General features: G+C 41.6%; 1 protein-coding gene across 2 annotated transcripts in view; it reads left to right on the top strand.

Moving 5' to 3' along the window:
- Positions 1–11,236: 11,236 nt before the first annotated feature.
- LOC138751629 (apoptosis regulator Bcl-2-like) overlaps positions 11,237–25,326 on the top strand; it is a 171,480-nt gene continuing 157,390 nt past the window's right edge. The window contains exon 1 of one of the 2 annotated variants that reach the window (XM_069914161.1): positions 11,237–11,977. In XM_069914161.1, the coding sequence (XP_069770262.1) occupies positions 11,519–11,977 (459 nt within the window). In that variant the 5' untranslated portion in view covers positions 11,237–11,518. The remainder of the gene's footprint in view (positions 11,978–25,326) is intronic. The other variant, XM_069914160.1, reaches the window with a different exon arrangement.

Raw genomic sequence — 25,326 nt, 5'->3', positions numbered from 1 at the left:
TTGGGTAGCCCAAAGACATGTCACAAAGAAGGTTTGGGCAGTCCTGTTGTGGTGCTATCCATTGTATGTCCAGGTTAGTAATGGCTGTACTGTATGCCTGAACATCGGTGTCTATAGCCTATGCACTGGCCAATTCAGAAATGTCAATTCCACCCTGAATATGATGTACAGTCATTCTGGACAGCATATCTGTGACGAGATTGTCTTTTCCTGAATGTACGATAAGTGAACGCTGCTGTTTTGCCGACCATGGATCCGTTATTTTGCTGAAGGGAAAAATTAGTGGCTTATGATCCATAAACACAGTGAAATGGCGACCTTCCAAAATATATGGAAAATGCCGTGTGGCTAGGTACAATGCCAACAGTTCCAAATCAAATATACTATATTTAACTTACGCTGACTTTAAATGTCTGCTGAAGAAAGCGAAGGGTTGATAATGGCCATTGAAGTACTACTCAAGAACCGCACCCACGGCCGTACTCGAGGTGTCAGTGCTAAGCCAGAGGTAGCCTCAGAGTTGGGATGGGCAAGCATTGCTACATGGCCATTGCTTCTTTGGCAGTCTTTAATGCAACCTCTGCCTCTAATGTCCAGGTAATGTCCCCGTGCTTGGTGGAGAGGATCTGAAACAGTGATCGAAGAATGTCAGCAGCTGCAGGAATAAACCGGTGATAGAAGTTTATCATGCCCCAAAATTTCTGCGGTCCTTTAACTGTGTTAGGTTTGGAAAAACCACTGACTGCGTCTACCTTGCTGGATAAGGGAAATATACCGTCGGCCATGATCTTGTGTCCTAGGAAGTCGATGGTGGATCTGCTAAATTGACATTTGCCAGGGTTGATTGTAAGACTGAATTCCTCTAGCCTTTGGAAAAGGCGGTGTGAATGCAGGTGGTGATCTTGCTACGAGGATGTCATCCAAGTAAATGTATGCAAACTTACCCTGCCTAAAACATCCATCAGCCACTGGAAGGTTTGAGCAGTGTTTTTCAATACAAATGGCATTCTCAGAAATTCAAAAAGCCTGCAAGGGGTAATAATTGCTGTTTTAGGGATGTCATCCTTATGGATAGGTATCTGATGATATCCCTTGACCAGATCAACCTTGGGGGGAAAAAAATGCTGCAATGGTGTAGATGGGCAGCGAAATCTGAGGAATATGAGGAATCGGGTACCTGTCGGGTGTAGTAACATCATTAAGCCTACAGTAATTGCCCTAGGGTCTCTCTCCATCCACTTGTTTTCTTGGTTACCATGTGTAATGGTGATGCCCAAGGACTGTTGGAGTGTCGAATGATACCCAACTCCTCCATTGCCGTAAACACCACCTTTGCTTGCAGCAGTTTGTCAGGTGGAAGACGATGAGCCCTGGCATGAATTGGTGAGCCTGAAGTGTCTATGTAATGAGACCATCCATGGGGTGTTTTTGCTGCATTGAAATTAGGAGTGAGAATATGGGGAAATTCGCTGAGCAGGGCAGTATAGGCATCCTTGTGCAGGATATGTACCCCGAGCTGGGAAACTCTCCTTTTGCTGCATGCCAGCGGGTACGTCTAAAAAGTGGTGGCATGAACCAATTTCCTCCATTTCATGTCCACACCCAAAAGTCCACACCCAAAATGGGCTGAGCAGCAGAAGCTAAGATACAATTCCAATGGAATGTGGCCCCTCCTATTCTAATTGTGATCTGTCGCGTGCCAAAGCTGGGAATGGTAGTTCCATTTGCCACTCAAAGAGCCAGGTGTTGTTGTTTATGCATTCTTTCAAAATAGGTCGGCGGGAATAAACTCACTTCAGCACCTGTGACTACAAGAAGCTTGCACTTACCCGCGTCGTCGTGAAGATACACTAGGCCCGTATTTGCGCCAGGTGCCGAGGCCACTACTGGCAGCCGGCTCTTTTTGTTTCCCGCCTTTTTCCTGTTCCTGTAATAGGTACATGGCTGGACATATTGGCATTTTTTTCCCCAATAGTGATGGTAAAAACACCACCCTTGACGCACGTCAGCACATTCCTCCTTATTTGATTGAACTGCAGATACAGGAGGCTCGTAGGACGCAGGAGATGTATCTGCTGCCAAAACAGGATGTATTTGAGCAGACGATGGAGCCTGTCAGCCTCCTGTGCTATGTCATGGGGATGGCAGAAATCCATGTTAGTGATGGGTATGGCAACACGAGCTGGGAGCTTTGATAGGAATAGTGTTTCAAAGATCAGGCAATGAGAATGACCATCCGCCAAGGCAAGCATCTCATTCATTAGATCTGAAGGATTCTTGTCACCCAGGCCTTCCATATTCAAAAGCTGCATGCTGTGTTCGTGTCTTGTCAATTCCAATGTATCCAGGAGAAACTGGCAGAACCTGGTGTACTGGGCTTCCACTGGGGGATTGGCAATAAATTAGCTTACTCAAGATGTGGTAGCAGCATCTAATGCACCTACGACATGCCAGAACTTTGGTCCTCCGCCGTTATGCCCTGAAGACTAAACTGGGTTTCAGACTGAATAAGCCAAACCCGAGGTTTGATGGGTCCAGAAAGAAGGCAAGAGAAGTCTCACTGCGTTAACTACCGCCGTGGCGGCAGCTGCGTCCATTATGACAATAGACTCAAACTTCAGCTGAACCTTGCAGTCAGGGTACCAATTGTACTGGCTACTATGGTAGAACTACTAAAGTATTACAAACGCACACGGCAGATTAGTCAACTCAAGACAGACTTTATTCAAGTTTTACAATGTTCTTTTATACCCCGCATATCCTGGGCTCCATGGACATTGCTACTGGAATACTTCTGATCCATGGGACTGGCAAGTTTAAATTGATTCTTGCGCCTTCTGGCCGGATATTCAGCAGGAACAACGCGCCATTCTCCAGCACGCAGTACCGCTGGCTGAGGTGAGTATTCTCCTGTTTGTTTAATTGTTCCACAGCCCACAGAACCACGCCGGCGACGGTTCGCGACTCCGCGCTGCACGCTCGCTCAGCCCACTACACGGCCGCTTAAAGAGTGCAGTATTGTTTCAACTTACAATGTAAGTTGGGGTCTACCTGTAAACATTTTTCATTGTTCGAAAAAAAAAGCAACAAAAAAAAAAAGCAGGCTGTTGTTTCTTTTTGGAAAAGCACAAATGAAAGGTCATCAGTATTATAACAACATGCCTATTCATTATGGGTCTATATTTGTCTCAAAATAGCTTCATAGTAATTCCAAGGTCCTTGCCTCTGAAGTTGTGTTTCAAGCTGGAATTCCTGTCATTGGTGTTAAAGTTTCTTCACTTATTCCTCTTTCCTCAATGATTAAGCAGGCTGCATTCCAGATCTCTAAAAAATTGTTTATTGGAACAAAAAGCATTATCCTATAACTTCTCATCGAATACATGCAATGGCACTGCCCAAAGAGTGACCCCAGATACTGCTCAGTGAGACCAACTTCTGCAAATCAACCCATGATTAGCCACAAGGTGGCAACATTACCACCATTTTACAGTTTTCGGAGAGTGAGAGTGTTGTGGCTTTATTCACTAATGATCAGAGCTAGATTGGAACACAAAAGGTGTGAAAAAATATAGATTTGGTGAAGATGGGGGAGGAGTGGGGGTTGGAACACAGGTGTGAAATTAACCTCCACTACCCTTTATGATACCAGCTGTACATCAACTGCCAGCTCCGATGTACATCTGCAAAGTGCATCAACATTTGTTCATATGAGCAGGGATACAATTATCTGAGTGGATGTCTTTTCCCCAAATAAGTCTTGAAAAGTTATCTCTCTACAGAAGGCCACATTTTAAGATCAAAACCCAGGGATCTGGAATCACTACTGGGAACTGTTCCTAAATCTCGTGTAGTGAGGATCACTGAATCAACTTCAAATACCATCTTTCATCAACCGGATTTACAAACTGCTCATTGAAACTACACAGCAAGTCACCTGTTAATAGTCTGTTAGAACTTGCACCAAAGAGTAGAAGTGTGTGTATTGTCAAACCTTTTGTTTAAAAAAAAATATAGCAATCAATGACAACTTTCCATATCGCAAAGATCTGCTGAACAACTGTTAAGACAGACTTTCAGAAGGGCAAGGTGAGAGATGGGAGTTGTGGCTATAAACTGTTATCACAATCCACTTTTAATCATGAAACCAAACATTATATTGCAAGTTATGTGACGCATTAAGGAGAATATTTAAATTATTACCTAAAGATGGCCTTTCTGGAGCTCTCAGTAGCCCATTCAGAAAGCATTGCAGATAGTTTAAATAGTTTTGTTATTTTCTCTATTGATCTACGACAAAACATAACCAATATTTAAAATCTTATGACCACCTCATTGCATTCCGGTCTAAATAAAGCTTACCTGTTTTTTCTCATGCTCCAAGCATTTTTTTTAAGTTTTCAAAATACATTTAGGATCATTGTCCACTTAGATTATAATCTTATAACTTTTAATAATTTAGAAATACAGCACAATAACAGGTCAGTCTGGCCCTCAAGCCTGCTTCGCCCTAACATACCGATGTGATCAATTAACCTACTAATCCTGTATGTTTTTGGAACATGGGAGGAAACTCACGCAGACATGGGGAGAATGTGCAAACTCCTTACAGACAGTGCTGGATCCAAACACGGATCATTGGTGCTGTAAATAGCATTGCACTAACTGCTATGTTAACTGTGCCGCCCAACTGTAAGTACTTGTTTATGTTCTTGTCTCTTCCTTTTATATATATTATCTTTTTGTAGTGTGCAACTGCACTTTGTGTTGACGTTTGAGACCTTTAATGCTTCTGTACACAGTACTGATGTATTTGACAGTAAATTCTCATTTCGTTGCCTCCTAAACAAACTTGTTGTCTACCTTTTAGCCAGGTTCTCATCCATTTTCAGATTACAATGAATACCCATAATTCCAAAATCAATTGCAAGCCTTTCAACACCATCCAATGGCTAAGGTGCATCATATCATAGGGCTGACTCCACTTAATCTGAGTGGGCACTTGCTAAAGGAAGATGATGAAGATGTTCAGGTTGGTTAATCACCTTATGAATCTATGACAACTAAAGTTAAACAAGAAAATCTGCAGTTGCTGGTGTCAAGTGCAATGCACAAAAGTGCTGGAGAAACTCAGCAGGTATCTGTAGGAAGTAAAAGGAAAGTCATGTTTTGTACCTGAGCACTTTGTCAAAAAATCATGCAAAACAGGTAGATGTTGAATAAAGTGGGGGAGGGGAGGAACACAGGTGCACACGTAATAGGTGGGAGGGTAGAAGGGAAAGAAGCTGATTAGTGATTGGAGAAAGTGAAAAAGCTATGATAGAAAAGGTGAGGGGTGGGGAGCTGAGGAAAGGAGACAGAGGAGTAGGAAAAGAGAGACTGGGAAAGGGAGGCTAATAGAAATTGGAGGTCAATATTAATGCCTCTGGTTCCAGACTGATGAAACAGAATTTAACATGATTTTCTTCCAATTGGCGAGTGGCCTTGATTTGTCAGTACAAGACCATGGACCATAGTGTAGCAATAGTGCGTGGAATTAGTATTGTGTGGGGGGGGGAAAAAAAAACCTCTTAATTTCACTGGCAGATGACACAAAGGTTGGAGGTGTTGGGAATTGCATAGAAGGTTGTCGTAGGTTACAGCAAGATGAAGAGTTGGGTGGAGAGTGGCAGATGGAGTTCAATCCAGACAGGTGTGAAGTTTATCATTTTGGAAGGTTGAACTTGAAGGCAGAGTACATGGTTAATGGAATGATTCTTAACAGTGTGGAAGAACAGACAGACCGAGGAGTTTAAATGTATAGGTTTCTCAAGGCTGCCGTGAAGGTTGATAGAGTGGTTAAGAAGGCATGTTGGCTTTCATTAATTGGGAAATTGAATTCAAAAGCTGTGAGGTAATGTTTCTACTCTATAAAACTCCGGTTCGTCACACTTGGGATATTGTGTTCAGTTCTGGTTGCCTCGTTAAAGGAAGGATGTTGAAGGTTTGGAGAGGTTGCAGAGGAGAGTTACCAGGATGTTGCCTGTTTTGGAGAGTGTGTTTTATGAGGCAAAGTTAACAGCTTTGCTTTTTGGAGTGAAGAAGGATGAGAAGTGACAATAGAGGTTAACAAAATTATGAGAAACGTAGATAGAGTGGACAGCCAGCACCATTTTCCAAGCGCAACAGTAGGAAATACCAGAAACCGTGCATAATATGAGGGGAGGAAAGTCTTGGGAAGTTGTCAGAGGTAAGGTTGTTTTTTTTAAAAATATACACAGAGAGTAGCCTGAAATGCATTGCCAGGGGTGGCTGGGACAATAGGGACATTTAAAAGACTCAGGCACATGGATGCAAGAAAGAGAATTATGGGTATGAGCTAGGGATGCTTTAGATTGTTGAGTAGTTTATACAGGTCAGCACAACTTCGAGGGCTTTAGGACTTGTACTGTGCTGTAATTATGTATGTTCTATTACTAAAAGGTTATAAAATACAGTGAGGCTAGTAAGTATGTAGTTGCCTTGCTTTCTTTATTTAATATTAATCTATTTTTCAAGATGTTATAGAGCGAGGTCACAACAACTTAAAATATGGCTTTTGCACACAAGCATATGCCAGGGCTCTCTGCATAATACACCTCAATTGGAGTGATCTAGGTTCTAGTTAGGTGCAGCATAGATTAAGTTTCCTGTCATTGATGAATAATAGTGTCACTATTAATGAAGATTGTTGAACATAATATGCTGCAACACTGGTGAGAAAAATTGAATAACCTTGCATGACACCAGTCTGCACTGAGATTAAGATCGATTCGTTGGCCAAAAAAATCACATATGCTTTCCTGAGTGTAGTAGATCCAAAATTTATACATTTCTGTGGACAATCAAATTTGAAAAGATGCCCCAGTATCTGGTGCCTCCACTGTATAAGAACACCCACCAAAAATAAAGACTCATAATAAGCTCCCCCCCCCACCCAAAAACAGTGCACAAATTCTTAAGCTACCTGTCAATAAAGACAGACATTTATAATGAAATCTGCTATTCAGTAAACCAGTATGACCTTGGGTTGTCTGAGGAAGAGTGTTCAATAATTAAGACCACAAACCCAACACATGGTTACATGGACAGCTAGGCAGCAATGATGCCTGCCTTGTATGTTACAACCTCCAGCAAGCATCCGACTTTGCAGGTCCTGTGCATTGTGCAGACACACTGCTGACAATGTAAATTCCAGTCATATCCAGAGTGAGAGGGTGCTGCTGGATCACACACCCGGGCCTGTCAAGGTTTAGCCTCTTGTAGCTAATTCTCTCCCATCCAGGCAACATCCTGGTGAACCTCCTCTGCACCCTCTCTAAAGCCCTCACATTCTTCAAGTGACACCTGAGTAAGTTGCAACAAAATCTCCTGACTTTTATACTCATTGCCCTGTGTTTTTTTTTAATTTTATTTTTTTTTTAAATTTTTTATTTTTCACACCATAAATCACATTAGCCATGATATACACTATTTCTTTTTACTCATTGCCCTGTATGAAGGCAAGTGTTCTTCACCACCCTTAAGATCAAGGCACCTCAGGGACATGCCGTTTACTGTATACCTTACTCTTTCATTTGACCTCCAAATCCAATTCAGGGACAGTCTCCAAATCCACAAATGTGAACCAAAGTCCATATCCTTTTTCCAGCTTAGTTACATGCCCAACACCAGTCTGCTAAAATAGATATTCTGAGCTTTGCAACTATTAGACACTTGCCAGGATGCAATCATGAAGTAGGCTCATCTCAGTGGCTCTACTTAAGAGATGGAGAAGGTTTGTATGTCACCAAAAACTTGCATTTTTCTACAGATGTACCATCTACAAAAGGCGGCATCTGAAAAAATCAGCCTCTATCATCAAGGACTCTCACCAACCAGGCCTCACTGCAACTATCAGAAAGGAGGTACAGCATCCTGTAGACAAACACCTAATGGTACAAAACAGCTTCTTCCCCCTCCACTGTCTGATTTCTGAATGGACCACAGACCCTACCTCACTTTTTTTCTTCTTTTATACTATTTTTTAAGTGTATTTGGAAATGTAATCTGCAGTAATTTTTGCACAATAATGCGACCACAAAACAACAAATTTCATGACACATTTTCATGACAATTAGTAGCAGCGCACATTTTATTTAGTGTGACTGTAATTTTAAGGATTAGTGCAAACTGCAACCATTCACAGCTTGTGATGAGAGCGAGTGGCACCATTAAGTGATAACTATAAACAAAGTTAATGCTCTGGAAGAAGACAAAAGAATAATGGTTGTTTATCCAGGAACACACATGGGACACTTGCAGCGAGTCATATGTTTGGGACACTTCAAGAAACGGGATTCAATATTGATCAGCCAGCCATCTGCTGAACACAAAGGTGGAGTGATTTTGTGTGAAATTGACAATTCAGATGATTCCCCCTGTCAGGGGAATTATTGAACTACTGTGACCAAAGGATCGGTCACTTTGATTGAGCTGTATCTGGGTAAAGGAAGCAGATGAATTCCTACATTGGAACATGACCATTGTGATGGTCATTTCGACTGACCTGTGTCTGGATTTTGGAAGCATCATGGAAGTCACACATATCATTTCCCCATGCAAGGAAAAAGGGGAATTGTGAAAGCCATTTGTATTAAAGGACATTTCTCTGGAAGCAACTCAATGAGGATTTGTAAGTTTTCAGCAGTTATGATCACTCAATCTCTCTGACCTCCTTCTGTGCATCAGTTTAAAAGTCTGAGTTTCAACACAGGATTTATAAGACTGAACTTTGGAATGACTTTCTAGAATTGTGCCTAAGCTGTAATGGTTTGGGTATCACGCACAGACAAGTACAGGGTATATTCACACATAGTGGGGTTAAGTTAGCTAATGTGTTTTATTACTAGTAGATATTAAGAAATATATTTAAAAAATAACACTGTCTTGGTGAATTTCTATTGCTGCTGGTCTGCAATGTAACAATAACTTCTGATACTGATGGATGGAGGAAATTATTAGAGTGTGTTCAGTCTTCTTGAAAAGTGTAACATTCCACTAACTTGTGGGACTCCATATGTCCAATTGCTCAAAATGGTTATGAACCATTTTAGTATTGCATGTCCATTTGAAAGAAGCCAGTGTAGATTCTGAAAGGAGAGCACAACCTCACAAACGACCTACCTGCTACTCCCTTTGTGGAAAGTCTGCAGGTCACACAAAAGGTCTCATCAGCCACAAACCAGATGGAATCAACACATCTTAATGCTGAGAGTCTGTTTAAGAATAAGAAACCCCATCCTTTACCGTAATGTATACTACTTGGATTCAAAGTTACTCTGAACTCAATGGCTGTGAAGGCAGACAAAGGCTGCAACAAATCCATCATTTTGAATCGCAGTGGCTTCTATCCATTGGAACTTGTTGGTTGATTTATGAAGTATTGTGTTCTTCTTGGAGTGCAACATCAGGTACACGTTAAACATCCAGTACACGTGTCTCCGCTCTGAGGATCAAGAGAATGAAGGCCAAAATCCTTGACCTTGAGAGATAACCACGACCTGGAATGGAATGGAAGAGATAATCAGTGGATGGAATGTTGAAGCAATTCAGTTCTTGTAGCATTATAGTTAATGGATTTTGTTTTATATTTGTATTCATTGATTTTATATTATTTAGAAATCAATTGGAAAAAAAGTCTCCTTTTCGTAATTCAGAGGCTGCGTTAGGTTTAGGAGATAGAAGACTGGGGCAGCTGCAGTCGTGGCACACAGCAAATACACTTTACAGACGGTATCATCACAAATGCTGTTGAGCATTTAAAATAGAAAGTGACCCCAAAAAAATCGTGACAAGAAAATTAAAGTTTTTTTTAGGACCGGATGATGCAGCCACGAAATAAAAATGTCAACGACCGTCCATGCTCAAATTGTAGCAAAATGCAAATAAATGCAACAGGTGGACTGAAGAGTGACTGGACTGAGCCACTCCTGTTGATTCCCTGTGATGCAATACACCTGGCGTCTTCGACTCAATTATCCGGACCAGCGCAGGAATGAAATGTCGTCGCACACAGTGCATTTGAGGGTGGGGTGGGGGGTCACATAACAGTGGTTTAAGATCAATCAATTACTTTTATAACTTCATTCATTCATTTGCGCCAATCATTCATGGGCTTTGTACAACAGATGCAATAATGCAGCGAAACAGCGTCAATGTGAGAGTTACATCTTTGGACAAAAACACCCAGACGGTCTCTCACGCCGCTTTGCTGTTTATTCTAGTGTATGGAGGCAAATTCCATTTAAAAAAAATAAAAGCTCAACAATTCAACCGATTTGGGAAATCATCTGGGAATGTTCTTGATCCACTGGATCCCTTTTTTGTGTCGTTTCGACCCACGCATCGAATGGGTGCACAGTGGGCTGATACACTGCTTGACCACCTCCTGCCCGCCGTAATAACTGATGGGGAAAATCCACCCCGAAGAATGCCGAGTTCCCGCGGCATTTTTCGGGGTGTTTTTTTTGCTACAATCACAGCGTCTCCCGACTTTCACTTGTGATAACGGGCGAATTGGGAAATCCTCTGTCTTACTGGGGATCTCCCCGAGGAGAACCAACTGGCCGATCTGGCAGCCTCCTGTCAGCCCCAGGGTCCCCCTCCCTCCCTCTGCCCCCTCGCCGAGATTTTACTGAATGAACAACGCGGTGACGCGCAGGAAATTACGTGCCTTTCGGGAGGAGGGGAAAAAAAACTCATGAGCTGTTAGGGGATCGGTGACCGGTGCTGAGAGGGGCGAAGCGTCGGCAGGACCGGGTGGGCGATCCAGCGGCTCCCCTCGCTCTTCCGCATCGTCAGCGCGGAAGCGGTCCGGCCAGGACTGGCGGGGCGAAAAATCAGAGCCGCCGTCGGGGAGGGGGGTGGTGGGTGGAGGGAGGCGGCGGGAGGGGGGGGGGGGGGGATTGGCGGCATTTTGTCGGCTGTGTGTGTCGCCCGGTGATCATTGCCACTAATCCCCCCCTTGCGATTCTCTGCCCTCCCCCCACTCCATCTCCAGGGAGCAGCGTGGTTGCCCACCAGCTCGGAGAAGCCCTACTTCACCAGAGCGAGGAAGAGACCAGTTCCTCCCCCCCCCCCCCCGAGCGGAAGGAGCAGAAAGACTTCTGCTGGTTCGGGAAGCCCCAGGAGCGGAATTATTATGTGGGCAGAGTCGGGGCGATTTTAAGAAAGTTTCTTTTTCAAAAAAAAAGGAAGATCAATTTGCGGTGAGTTCATCCTGGCAACAAGGGGAGGCGGATTAAACGTTGGAACAGAACGGAGTGGATTTGGAAACATCGCTGAAGACCATGTTGGGAGGGATAACAGCCCGTCTGAGCACGGTCTGAAGAGACGGGAAGCCCACGGGGTTGACAGCCGAGAGCAGGAGAGTGGACTTGCAAGGTGTTTCCCGAAGGATGTGCGGCTGCTGATCGGGGATTCACATTTTGAACGTGATCGTCGCTCCTTGGCTGACCCAAACATGTACAACAACCGAGAACTGGTCTGCCATTACCTGTACTACCGGCTGTCCCGGCAGGGCTACGTGTGGGAGGAACCCCTGGCCGTTGCCGGTGCTACCCCGACCGAGGGCAGCGGTCCCCGCCCGTCGGCCGCCGCCGCCGAGAAGGCGCACCGTGTCCTCCGGGAGGTGGGCGACAGCTTCGAACGCCAGTACCAGCAGGAGTTCGCCGACATTGCACTGCAGATCCGCTTCGACTCCGATACTGCCCGTACCCGGTTCGACGCGGTGGCCGAGGAGCTGTTCCGCGATGGGGTCAACTGGGGCCGGGTGGTGGCTTTCTTCGTCTTCGGAGGCACCTTGTGTGTGGAGAGCATCAAGAGGAGGGACATGGCGTCGCTGGTCGACAGCATTGCCGCCTGGATGACCGCTTACCTTGACAGCAGCCTGACCGACTGGATCCGCGCCAACGGAGACTGGGTAAGTGAGATGAGCGGCGATCTCTGGCTGTGCTTGTGGGGACCCCGGCTTTACCTGTCTGCCGCCACGTCCCCTTTCCAGTCAACGTGCTGGTCTTCCTATTGGCACCATCCACCTACCTGGTAACGTGCTTATTCGTGTTCCCTCTGCCCACTAATGTCGATTCAGGGGCGAGGCCATTTCATGCCCTCCACTAACTTTTGTCAGCCCACTTTTTACACCGACCAAGTACCAAAAGCCGCTTTCAGGTGGAATAGCTGGGAGAATGTGGCTCCGGAGCCGGCTGCGGGTGTGCGCGAAGGCAGGGCTGAAGGCGCTGTTCCGGCACCTGAAAGGACCGCAGCGGGGAGAAGGCGCCGCGGAGCAACCGCCGGCACTTGTCGACTGTGGCCGTCGTCCCACCCGCTTTCGGGGTGCCGAGGGGGAGCGCTCGGAAGCGGAGAACACACCTACCCGAGAAGGTTTGGGTAAGTCCTCCTCGGGTCAGGGTTCTCCGCTTTCAGGTGGCCTCCCCATTGCCGCATTGGGGTAGTTTAGGCTGCTTTGCGTTGGGGTATTCTGGCCACCTGAAAGCAGCTCAAGAGCTTTGTGAGATGTCTGCAAACGGGGAGAGGGCTTACAAACGTCAGAGATGCTGCATTTATCCATTTTTTTATTTACCTTTGAACATCTAAGTCAGTTTATTGCACTACCAATTTTGCTTCAAGCATTGTACTTCTATGGTACCTTCTGTCTACTTTGTTTCATTCCACTTGTGATCATCCTTCCCTACATCCTGTGTGCAGAAGGCATAGAATACATTCCTGTTTGAACAAAGCTCTTCCGTTCTCTTCGGACGATACTTATGTGTGCAGTGGGTAGTATCATTCTTTACTACACAAAATATGAAGGCTGGAGTGATAATCATGTTTCTTATATAGTTTGGTCAGCTGTTTATGATCAGTGAGATGTGATGTAACAGCAATTGACAATCCAAGAATCATTCTAGGATTTTGGCTGACCTATACCTGTGGAAAAGCCTGAATGGTAATTTTTGAGGAATTGCAGCACATCTTTGTCAGTGGAATACTCTTGTGTACTTTTACCAATATTGTTTCAATAAGTTTTCTTTTCATTGGTCTTTGATGGAAATATGCTTTTAAAGTTTGTGTATAAATTAAAAATTGTGAACTAAGTATGAGATTATGCTGTTTCTCACTTGTAATGACTGTTAAGCCAGGATTATGTCTGATTATTGCATTATTTTGTTCAACAACATCTGTGCTTTTGGGGATTTTTTTTTTGGTTCCTAACTCCCACCCATCTCAGCAAAACCATCTCTTGTTTGGGCTTTTGGTCCCCCTCCTCCCTCCATCAGGACATCTGTCTACATATGATCCTTTTGTGTAAGATCTTGTTTACTTCTTATTCTGTATTATAGTGTACTGCCTACGATGAATTCAAGGTAGAATCCAGATGAGTCAATCCTGCCTTAGTTAAGGCATAGCAGAACATTGGACTTTTAGTATATGTATATAATTTCAGGTTTAGAGCCAAGCATTTACTTCCATTCGATTACATGGCAAAAATAACATTATAAATATTTACATAATTGTAAATGCCTTTTAATATTTGGTTATCATTGTGCTCCAGCTGAATAACTAATTAGTAAGGACATGTATGTGGCAGATGAAATCTCGCACCTTGAATAATTGGCTTTCTGAATTGTGATTATTGGAACTGTGCCTTTGTTCAGAGCCATTTCTTTTCAAACGAATCTATTGGTTGAGTTAATTTCTCCTTGCCCTATTTCTCTCTTTATGCACATGTCGAAAGGTTGCACTGCTATTTATTCTTGTAGGTTTTTTTTGTACTGTTAACTTTAATGATGAAGGAACCATAATAAAAGCAGCAATACACTGATGACATGTGAAGAAGTTGGCTTTTTCCCCTAATTTTCCTTGCGTCAACACGATTGCTCTGTTTGTATTGCATGGTGTGTGTCCTGTCTTATTGAAATGCAAGTATAGAAGTGATTACTTAATGTTATGATTTTAGTTTGAAGGTTCAGAGCAGACAACTAGGAAATATTCACTGACATTTTCTGGGAGAGAGGAAGAAATTGTGAATGCTTTGCAGTTTTGGAGAGAGGAGAATATGGAAGCAAAATTAGTATTACAATCTACTAACTGAACCTGAAGTCTTGTGCATTGGTTGAAATTGAGGGAAACTCTTCCATCAGTATCCTGTGCTTTTCATTTGTTATGATAGCAAGCCCCTAATTCACATTGGTGATAAGTCTTTACTGATTAAAAATTTGAGCATGACATAAATGCTTTCGATATTATCTCTTTCTCTCTTCGCATCTAACTAATGTGTCAACAAAGTTTGGATACATCCTTTTCCTTGGTAAGAATAAGGGATGAATTTCAAAATGAGTATTTTTAACAATGGTAGAGGAAAAACAATCCTTTTCATAGTGGGGATTAGATTTAAATTCATAAGGAAGAGAGCTGAAGAAAACGATTTCACTCAAAGTTTATCAGGATTGAAAGTGATGCTTGGAGAATGATTCCATAAATAATTTTTTATAAGGGGAGTTAAACAGATACTTGAGAATGGAAGTAATTGGAGGGATATGGACTATAAAATAGAGTCATGGGAATGTGCACATTCTCTGGGAAAATAATTAACCCAATCAACAACATTGGTCAAATGTTTTCTCTCTGTTTTAAAATTTCCATGAGTGTTAACAAATGTAAAAAAAAATTTGTATTTTTACATGACCATGCAATTCCAGGCACAATTTTACAGTCACAAACTGATTATGATTTGAACTTGTTCAGCAAAAAAAGACCAAATGTTCTGAGACTTTTGGATAAATAATTAATCAGGGTTTTCTTAAAACTAAAACTTTTTTTAGATGACTAAATGTTGACCAAGTAGTATTAAAATTATTGATTCTCTATTCCAATATTTTTAATGAAAATTTGTGAAATGAGCTATATTGAGTTTAACAAAACAAGTTTATTTACATGAATTCCAAATAATTTTGCTCCTTGTATTTGATTCATAAAACATTATGCCGTTTAGACATTTGCGATCAAAAATTGATATATCGAACCAGGTGCATAAAATTTACTTTTTGGCTTGGAATGAAAAGAAGACATCTGCTGCGGTCTCTTCCAAACCCAGCCCACCTTCTGTGTGTGGGTAAGTAATTACACATAGTTGTCTTAAATTAACCAGATTAAATTACTTCTACATTTTTTTATTTCTATGCCAATTAAGCAGATAATAACATTGAATATAAATTCATCTATTTAATTAGAATCCTTTTATGACCAAATGTTTAACTAGGAAAATAAAGTTTGACTTGTGAATGGAAACATTTATTTTGTGAAGCACAATTAGTTCTTCTTTAACATCATTCATCAATACAAGAAAGGTAGAACAGATGGTTAAATTCATTTAGATCCATTTGATACTCTATCTACATCAGTAACAATAATTATATCAACATTTTTATATATCTGTATGATATATTTATTATTCAGAACAAAAAAAAATCAAAAATGGCACATTGACATTTCTTTGCTCACTTTTCCCTCATAAAAAGGGCTTGAAATTCACATGAACACATGTAGTTTTAACTTACCAATAGTCAAATAATCAGTGATCATTTAGAGAAATGTTCAGTGGTTTGCTTTAACATTAATATTTTTTAAACAGCAATGTTGGAAAAATCTGTGAAAAATTAACATAATTACTTACCTTGTGGTCGTTTACACTGCACACCTCAAGTTTCTATGCGCATTAGTCCAGGTGGTTTTATGTGGAGCAACGTGGCCTGAGTTATCAGCTGGATGTCGAATTCATGAGGTGAGTTTTGCAGTGTGATTTAGACTGCAGGCTTCCCCCGAAAAGTAGTGGGGGTCTTGCTGAATAAATCACAGTGTAAGAATTGACTAAAATTTCCTGCATTTTACTTTAGAGTGGTAACATGTTATCTACATAAAAATTGATGGCTGTGGAGCAGCCAGAGGGTGAGTGCACAAAATTCAACTTGTATGTGGTTTATTTATTGCCTTTGTTTTCTTGTAAAGTTAATAAAAGAAAAGTAATGTCCAAAATTTTAAAATACAGAACACTTCATTTTGAATTCTGTTCTCTCTGTGGGGAAATTCTTGGACCTGACCAAAAAATAACCTCGTCAGCTCTATGACTCTAAAACTCGGCTCTCAGGAATAATTTTTACTTGGTATATTCGGCAAAGTGCATTTTATTGATGCATCCAATAGAAAAATATGAAATTTAAATTTAACAGAAGTAAAAAAGAACACACCTTTGGTCTGTCTTCACCAGTGACAGCGCCTCCCAGTGGCTAACTGTTGCAGCTCTGCATCCCACTCCCATACTCGTGTCCGTCCATGGCCTCATGTACACCAAGACCACCCATACATTGGAGGAACGACACTTGATTCTCTAGCTGGATGGCATTAACATTGACTTTTCCAGTTTCTGCTAACCTTCTCTCCTTTCTCCCTCTCTTCCCTGTCTTCTTTCCCTCAGCTTTCTACCCCCTTCCCTCTCTATTCACCTAGCCATCCCTCCTGCCCTTGCTTGCTTCTGTGCCCAACCTCCCTTCTCCACCTATTCCTATCTTTGTGACTATGCTCCTCCCCCCACGCCCCCCCCCCCCCACCCCCAACACCATCCCCTTACCTCTATATTCGGTTGCCTGTCGACATTTATCCATACCTTGATGGAGGGCTCAAGCCCGAAATGTCAGCAAGGTATTTTTATCTTTACTTGTATAAAGAGCACTGTTTGATCTGCTGAATTTCTCCAGTTTTACTTCAATCACGGTGTCTGCAGACTTTTGTATTTCACTTTCCTACCAAGTGTATGTTCATTTTGACTTGATATGGTGTTTTGTGTTTTAAGCGGGTGCAGTTGATGAATTGTGAAGAAGCAGTACAAGAATCTTTAAATATAAAAGAGGCATTGAAACTATTGGAGGCACTGAATCCATTGTTTGTGCTTTTCTTTAAAAACAGGCCCAAAGGAATTTGCAGCATTATCTATAAATCACAATATTGTATAGTATAGAAATATGCTGATTTACACTAATCCCTACATCCCTGTATTCCTTTCATATCCATGTATCTGTCCAAATACTTTTTAACTGGTGTTATTGAACCTGTCTCTATCATCTCCTTTAGCAGCTTGTACCATAAATAAACATGCCACCTTTTTCATAAGAAAAACTTGACCCTCAGATTGCCTTTAAACATTTCTCCTCTCATATTAAACCTCTGCCCTCTAGTTTTAGACTTCTCCAGTCTTAGAAAAAAAGACTGTGAATGTTTATCTATACTTGCCACAATCTTGAAGAATCTCGATAGGGTCAGCCCTCAGCTTCCTGAGCTCAATGAGAACAATCCCAGTTTTTCCTTGTAACTCAACACCCCCCTCCCAATCCAGGCAACATGCTGACTCTCTTCTGCACTCATTGTAGCACTAACACACCCTTTCTATAGCATGGTGACCAAATCTACAGGCAACATTCCAAGTGTGGCTTAACCAATGTTGTGTACTCATTTCCTGCCATTTTGTTTTCTTTCTTGGTGCTGCTGAGGGTTGAATTATACACAAAATAGTTTTATACCCAGCTCTTATCTCAATGTTAAAATAAAATGCACAAGATTTGCTGCAGTTATTTCCTATTACTAGAGCGATTAGCTGAATGCACATGTGAGAATGTGTATTTTGGGCATCTTGCTGCCCAATCAGCTATTAATCGCTGAAAAGATAAATATTTGTGTTAAATTTTTTTTTCTTAAAATTTTTCCTTAAATAGGATCATCTCTGCTCCTTTTGATATGGCAAAGAACTTGCAGTTAAAGATTTTTGGTGTAGTGAATTAAATTTTACGAATGAGAAGATTTGTGGAATATTTGAGTTTTTCAATGCTTCAAAGCCAGGAAGCTGGTTGTGATGGGGGTGTTTTGATCCGATGCCTGATTAACCTAATAATTAAAACCTGGCTCAATAATCTTTCTTGCATCCTGCTGAACAGAAATGGCCTGATGGCAAGCAATGCTGGCCAAACATTAATTCTGAGATACTTTGATGTAACTTGAAATCTTTGGATGTCTAACCCCCTTTAGCAGGCAAATGCCCAAAAGTGGAAATGCATACTTGGCTATTCCAAACTGTGTTTTAAAGATCATCCCTTTTTATAAAAAGGACTTAGTTCCCAAGCGTCATTAAACATAGAACAGTCCATTTATCACCAATAGCCCCTTTTACACTTGCGTCCCACTAAATCGGCCATTCAATGTCTGGGATAGAAATTAAGAGTTAAACGAGCATCTACCTGTGCGAAGTTTGATGATTATTATTCGAGCAATGGCAGTTGGTGAGTCAACGTGAGATCCCATCCGCGCAGCCATTCCTTTACAGTCCAGAAGGGAGAAGCCACTGAACTTAAATGCGCTTAAATAAACAAACCAACCCTAACATGAACCTGTGACTGAACATGTTTATTGCAACCAAAACATCTTTATCCATAAACAAGAAAAAAGAGGGGAGGGAGAGGTGGGCACGTTGACTCACCAACTCCCATTACTCAAATAATAATCATCAAACTTCGCACAGGTAAATGCTCATTTAACTCTTCATTATTCTTCGCACTGTACGTTGGTTCGCCATCATGAGAATTTGAAGCTCAGTGGCTTATCCCCTTCAGGTGGTCCGACATAATCAGTTCAATGGGTCCCCTTCCCTCAGTCTTGTTCAATCCACCACATGTAGGATGGAAGCCATGAAACTCAGCTCCCTTGAATTTAATTGTATAACCTATTAAAGGTTCTCTCATCGCTCCATCCCACCTGGCAAAGGTTATCCCGTAGAGGGACCTCAGCCCTATTGGCTGCCGAGGACACTGCCGCTCGAGTTGAATGGAACCCAAACTGAGAAATATCCACTCCAGCCACTCTCATGACCTCCTGCAGCCATCTGGCCAAGGTCTGGGGCGGTAGCCCGCTGATGCGGTTTCTTATAGCATTTACAGAGGTATTTCTCATTTAGTCTAATATATTTGTACATACAACATATCTTTTTAAAAAAATCCAACCCACACAATCTTTCATCTTCCCCGTATACAATGAAAATTCTGTCCCAACTCTCCCTTGCCTGTGTGTTTCAAAATGTCGGTAACTTGAATGCTTACACAGTTCTCCTCCCAATGAATATAGTCCATATGAATGTGAGACAAAGTTTGTACCTTCTGGGCCGATGTCAAGCATTATCAGCTTATGGGACAGGTTACTTAAATCCAAACTGGAAGTTGGTGACAGTAGCTTTAGATAGTCCAAAACAATCTTTATGTCCCAAATATCCTTATATCGGAGAACCAGAGGATGCAAATAGAAATCTACTTTCATGAATCTTTTGATCAGGGGGTGGTTCATCATCTCATATTCAGAGTCCTGAAACGTCAAGAAATCAGTCAACGCACTCTTTGCTGTATTCACCATGCTGTAGCTGCCCCCCTGCACAAAGAACATATCGGTTAGAAAACTCAGTTTGCCTCCGATAGAGGCTGACTGTTCATTCAGTCCGATTTGTGCACAGTACTTTTTCCATTTCCCCACATAGGAGGCATACTGTTTCTGAGTAGACATTCTCCAAGATGCCTGCAGGATGTCCAGAGTTCTAAGCTCTCCAATCCTGCAACCTAACAGACTTAAGTGAGACAATAGATGAGATATCTTTGAAACCAGTTGGATTATCAGACCTCTGCTTTTCGTGAATGTCAACGGAGTCCCTACCATAAGCCAAAGGAGTACAGGGGACCAACATTGGGAAGACCAATTAGGCACAACCAGCAATCCCGAGACACTGTCTTATTGTATCTTATTCAGGGCCTTTGCCACCAAGATGAACGGGGGAAATGCATAAAAGTTAAATTTTGATCAGTCTAGGGTAAAGGCATCAATGGCCTCCACTTGGGAATTGACAGCCAGGGCACGAACCTAGGCTTTAAGCCTGGATGGAAATAAATCTATCTCCGGCATGCCAAAGTTGTCTGCTAGCTGTATAAAATATTTCTTACCCATAGTCCACTCAATGCTATCATTGAATTTCCTGGACATTAGGTTCGCCTGTACATTGATCTCACCCAGCAGGTAGGCAGCAGTAACCCAAATGCTCCTCTGAATACATTAGCACTAAGTCGCAGAGCCCACCTCACTGACAAAAGAGGAAAAACCCAACACCCAACCCCAACCAACCAATTTTCCCTTGCAACTGCTGCAACCGTGTCTGCCTGTCCCGCATCGGACTTGTCAGCCACAAACGATCCTGCAGCTGACGTGGACATTACCCCTCCATAAATCTTCATCCGTGAAGCCAAGCCAAAGAAAGAAGTCTCAATGGATAACTTGTTACAGGATGGAGTTTTGAGACCTCCCATATTATTGAGGTAGGCTACAGCGGAAGTGTTATTTAATCTCAGCAGTACATGAATGTCAGCTTCCCTTGCACAGAAAGACTTTATTGCTAGAACCCCGCTAGCATTTCCAAATAATTGATGCCTGATTTAGAGGCCTCCCTGAGCTCTATGTCCATCCATCTGGCCCCCAGTAGAGACCGTTAGATTTGTGGCTCTCCAGCCTTCACCACTGGTGTCTGACCTGATCTCCAGGTCCACCCTTCTGAGCTCGATTCTCACGAAAGCCCGCAAGATATGGTCAATCCACCATAGCAGGTTGGATCTGGCCTCACTAGGTAGCCTCGCGTGTCTGTCAAAGTGTCCCCTGGCTGCCTTAAGAGCAGATATTTTGTCCCTTTCCAGGAACCTATAATTTAGTGGCCCATGTTCTACTGCCGGGAAGGCTGCCACCAGTTTCCCAATCAACCTTTCTTTTGGAGGGATGACCCTCTTCATGAGCCCTCTGCAGGAAGTCCTGATCTCTGCTGCTTTATCCTCTGGCAGTGTAAATCTCATGTCTTCTGTATCATTAATGAAGTTGAGGAATTTCAACCTCTTGGTAGGCACCAACACTGATTTCTCAGGATGTATAAGAAACCTCACATGGTTTAATAATCTTGAGTTGGTTGCTACTGCCCTTTTTGTTTCCTCGAACTATCTGCCCACAATAAGAGTATTGTCTAGCTAGAGTATTGACGAATGGCTTGATTTCAGAACCTTTTAAATTGGCTCGATCAACTCGTCAAGGTTGTCCTTTATCACCAGCTTTGTTTGCGTTAGTGATTGAACCTTTAGCACAGCTGATAAGACAAAATACACAGATACAAGGTATGAAAGTTTTAGATGAGGAGTATAAAATTAATTTATTTGCTGATGATGTATTGGTGTATTTAATAAACCCAGCTCAGTCACTCTTGCACTTGAAGGAGTGTTAACAATATGGATGCCTTTCTGGATAGAAAGTTAATTGGGAAAAAAGTGAAATATTACCGGTAAGTGAAGGAGATTATTCAGTTTATAAGAATATTATTAATTTGAAATGGACTTATCGAATTAAATATTTGGGTATAATTTTGAATGTTAATTATCAATCTTTATATAAATTAAATTATGTTCTGTTAATAAAAAAATTAAAACTGATTTGATTAAATGGAAAGATTTACCTATTAATTTATTGGGTAGGATAAATACAATTAAGATGAATATTTTTCCGCGTATGCAATATTTGTTTCAATCTATTCCGTATTTACTTGATAATATTTTTTTTCAAGATTTGAATAAAATGGTTAGGGAGTTTTTATGGAGAGGTAAATTTTCGAGAGTAGCTTTGAATAAATTAACTTGGAAATATGAGTTAGGGGGATTACGTTTACCACATTTTCAAAATTATTATGAAGCAGCCCAACTTAAATTTATTAATTCATTGATGGATTTGGAATGGCCTCCTAGTTGGTCCAAAATTGAGATGGCAAATATTTCTGAATTTGAAATACATCAATTTTTGTTTAGATGGAATATAAATTTGTTACAGCAATATAATGTGCCTATACTAAAACATCTAATGAAGTATTGGATTAAGAAAAATAAAATGATAGGCTCTAGGGGTGAATTATTGGCTTTGACGCCGTTGTATAATAATCAACATTTCTTTTTCAATGCATAATTGAAGTTTATTGCATTGGAGATTTAAAGGTGTGAAAAATTTGGGAGATTGTTTTAAAGAGGGTAAATTTTTATCTTTTAATCAGATGAGGAACAGTTTTGGTATTGATAAGAACTCTTTGTTTCTCTATTATCAAATTCGATCTTTGGTAAAATGTACGTTTGGTAGAGATATGATTTTACCTGAAGTGACTAAATTTGAGATTTTTCTTATGAAGGTACCAGAGAAGGGTTATATTTCATCTATGTATCAAATATTACAGGATTGTATGGATAAAAAGGGTTGGGATAGATCTAAAAGTAAATGGGAAGCGGATACTGGTTTTATTTTTTCCGAGGATGATTGGTTAGATATTTGTCATGATAGTGTAACTAGATTGATAAATGGACGTTATGCAATGATTAACTATAATTTTTTACATCAATTATACTTAACACCTGAAAAATTTAAAAAGTATGGTTTTCATGAATCAGATTTGTGTTTTAGATGTGGTAATTCAGTTGGAACTTTTTTTCATGCTGTTTGGTCATGTATACAATCTTTTTGGAAGAAAATTCAATCATTTTTAGAATACCTGTGTAAGATTAAAATACTTTCAGATCTGACAGTATTTTTATTGGGTAGTTTGCAACCTCTGAAAGGCTTGGGATTAGATAAGTTTCAGCTTGCTTTTGTATATTTAGCATTATCTGTAGTGAAAAAATGTATTGCTAGTACGTGGAAAGATACAAATATGATTGATATTAAGAGATGGCATAATGAGATGAGATATTGTTTAATAATGGAAAAAAATACATATGTTTCACATGATAATTATAGTTTTTTTATTAATAAGTGGATGTTATATTCAGAATATTTACATTTCAATTTATATTGATTAGATCTTAATATGTATGTTTTTTTTTTATAAATTTTTTTTTTCTTTCTTTATGGCTCTCCTTAGGAGAGTTGGCTGAAGGGGGGGGGGTGTTCTTTTTTTTTCTATATATAAAAAATAACATTCATGTTTATGGTTAATTGTTATATATGTTATGTACTATTTGTTTTTTTTTGGACGAATAAATAAAGTTTAAAAAAAAGAGTATTGTCTAGATAGCCCATTACCATGTGCCCCTCTTTCATGAGCTTGGCAAACACTGGCTTCAGTAACGGCAAAGCCTTAAACTGCCATTGCTCTCCCTTCCAGGAAAATTTTAAGTACATCCTGTGCTGTGGGCAGATCACGACTGAATAATATGCGTCTTGCAAATCTATCGAGACCATGTAATAGCCCTTGCGTAACATAGGCAACACAGAATATATGTTACCCATTTTAAAATGCCTGTACAAGATGTAGTCGTTAAGATCCGATAGATTCATTACGACTCTAGTGCCACCACCTCTTTTGGGTCACGTGAAGATGTTTGATACAAACTCATGTTTTTCAATGCCACAATATTCAATAACATTTTTCCTTTTTAGTGCCATGATCTCGGTATGTACAGCCTCCTTCAGTATATAGACCTTATCAGAGGGGATTTCTGTGGGTCAAATTCTATTTTATACCCCTTCACTGTCTGCCGAATAGAAGCATCAGTGGTAATATTACACCATCTACCATAGAATAGCATTAATCGACTGCCAACATTTAAAGCCTTGTAATTATCAAGAGTATTCAACTGTAAATGCGTAGTGTTCACTTCCTCGACCCACGTAGTCTGCGGGCTGGAGCATTCTGGGCCCACCTCCGCGAAGCACTTTGAGTGGGGAAAATTCTGCTGCCACTATCTCCACGGAGAGCATCACCCTAGAAAAGACCTACTGGCAGTAGCCTCTTGGAGTAGGAAACCGCCTCAGATAACCCACTTAAATTCCCCCGCACACCTGCGCTAGCGGTGAAACATAACAGGTTCTCATGCCTGCGCTCTCAAACCTCTGACCATGCCAGCTGCTGCTTTCTGCTGCTCATTCAAATCTTTCATCAATTTGCTGAGATTGTCACTAAATAGAAATTTCTTTACAGGGTTAGATGGTCTGCACAAATGAGCATATCTTACATTTAGGTCGGGCTTGATCAGCTCCTTCCTGAAGGCATTCAGTTCATAGTTTGCATGGGATAACAGCCCTAGAGCACCTTGTTGGGTCTAATCCATATTTATTAACTTTGGTAAAACATTTTGCCAACCTATTCGCTAATATGTTTACTACAATTTATTATCTGCATTCTTAATGCCTCACAGTTTGGCGGGCAGCAACCTCCTTAGAAGAAGACCGCAGAGCCCACCTCACTGACAAAAGGCAAAGGAGGAAAAACCCAACACCCAACCCCAACCAACCAATTTTCCCCTGCAACCGCTGCAACCGTGTCTGCCTGTCCCGCATCGGACTTGTCAGCCACAAACGAGCCTGCAGCTGACGTGGACTTTTTACCCCCTCCATAAATCTTCATCCGCGAAGCCAAGCCAAAGAAGAAAAAAAAAGAATGAAATAGGTCTATAGGATGATGGCTTTAAAGGGCCTTTTTTTTGTTATTACGGTTATTATTTTCTTCAGGCTGACTTCCAGGCCAAACATTTTGCCAGTTTCCGCAAAGCAGGACGTCAAGCGCTGAAGAGCTGGCTCTGAATGGGCAACTAAAGCGGCATCGTCTGCAAAGAGTAGTTCACGGACAAGTTTCTCTTGTGTCTTGCTGTGAGCTTGCAGGCGCCTCAGATTGAAGAGACTGCCATCCGTGCGGTACCGGATGTAAACAGCGTCTTCATTGTTGGGGTCTTTCATGGCTTGGTTCAGCATCATGCTGAAGAAGATTGAAAAGAGGGTTGGTGCGAGAACACAGCCTTGCTTCACGCCTGGAAGTCAGCCTGAAGAAAACTGAGGTCCTCCATCAGCCAGCTCCCCACCATGACTACCAGCCCCCCCACATCTCCATCGTGCACACAAAACTCAAAACGGTCAACCAGTTTACCTATCTCGGCTGCACCATTTCATCAGATGCAAGGATCGACAATGAGATAGACAACAGACTCGCAATGGGTCCTCTACCGGCACCACCTACGGCTCCTAGAACGCTTCCACCAGCGTTGTCTCCGCTCCATCCTCAACATCCATTGGAGCGCTTTCATCCCTAACGTCGAAGTACTCGAGATGGCAGAGGTCGACAGCATCGAGTCCACGCTGCTGAAGATCCAGCTGCGCTGGATGGGTCACGTCTCCAGAATGGAGGACCAT

Source organism: Narcine bancroftii, chromosome 1 (genome assembly GCF_036971445.1).
Source record: "Narcine bancroftii isolate sNarBan1 chromosome 1, sNarBan1.hap1, whole genome shotgun sequence".
NCBI classification, from domain to species: Eukaryota; Metazoa; Chordata; class Chondrichthyes; order Torpediniformes; family Narcinidae; genus Narcine; species Narcine bancroftii.
This window is presented reverse-complemented; position numbering and strand designations above follow the sequence as displayed.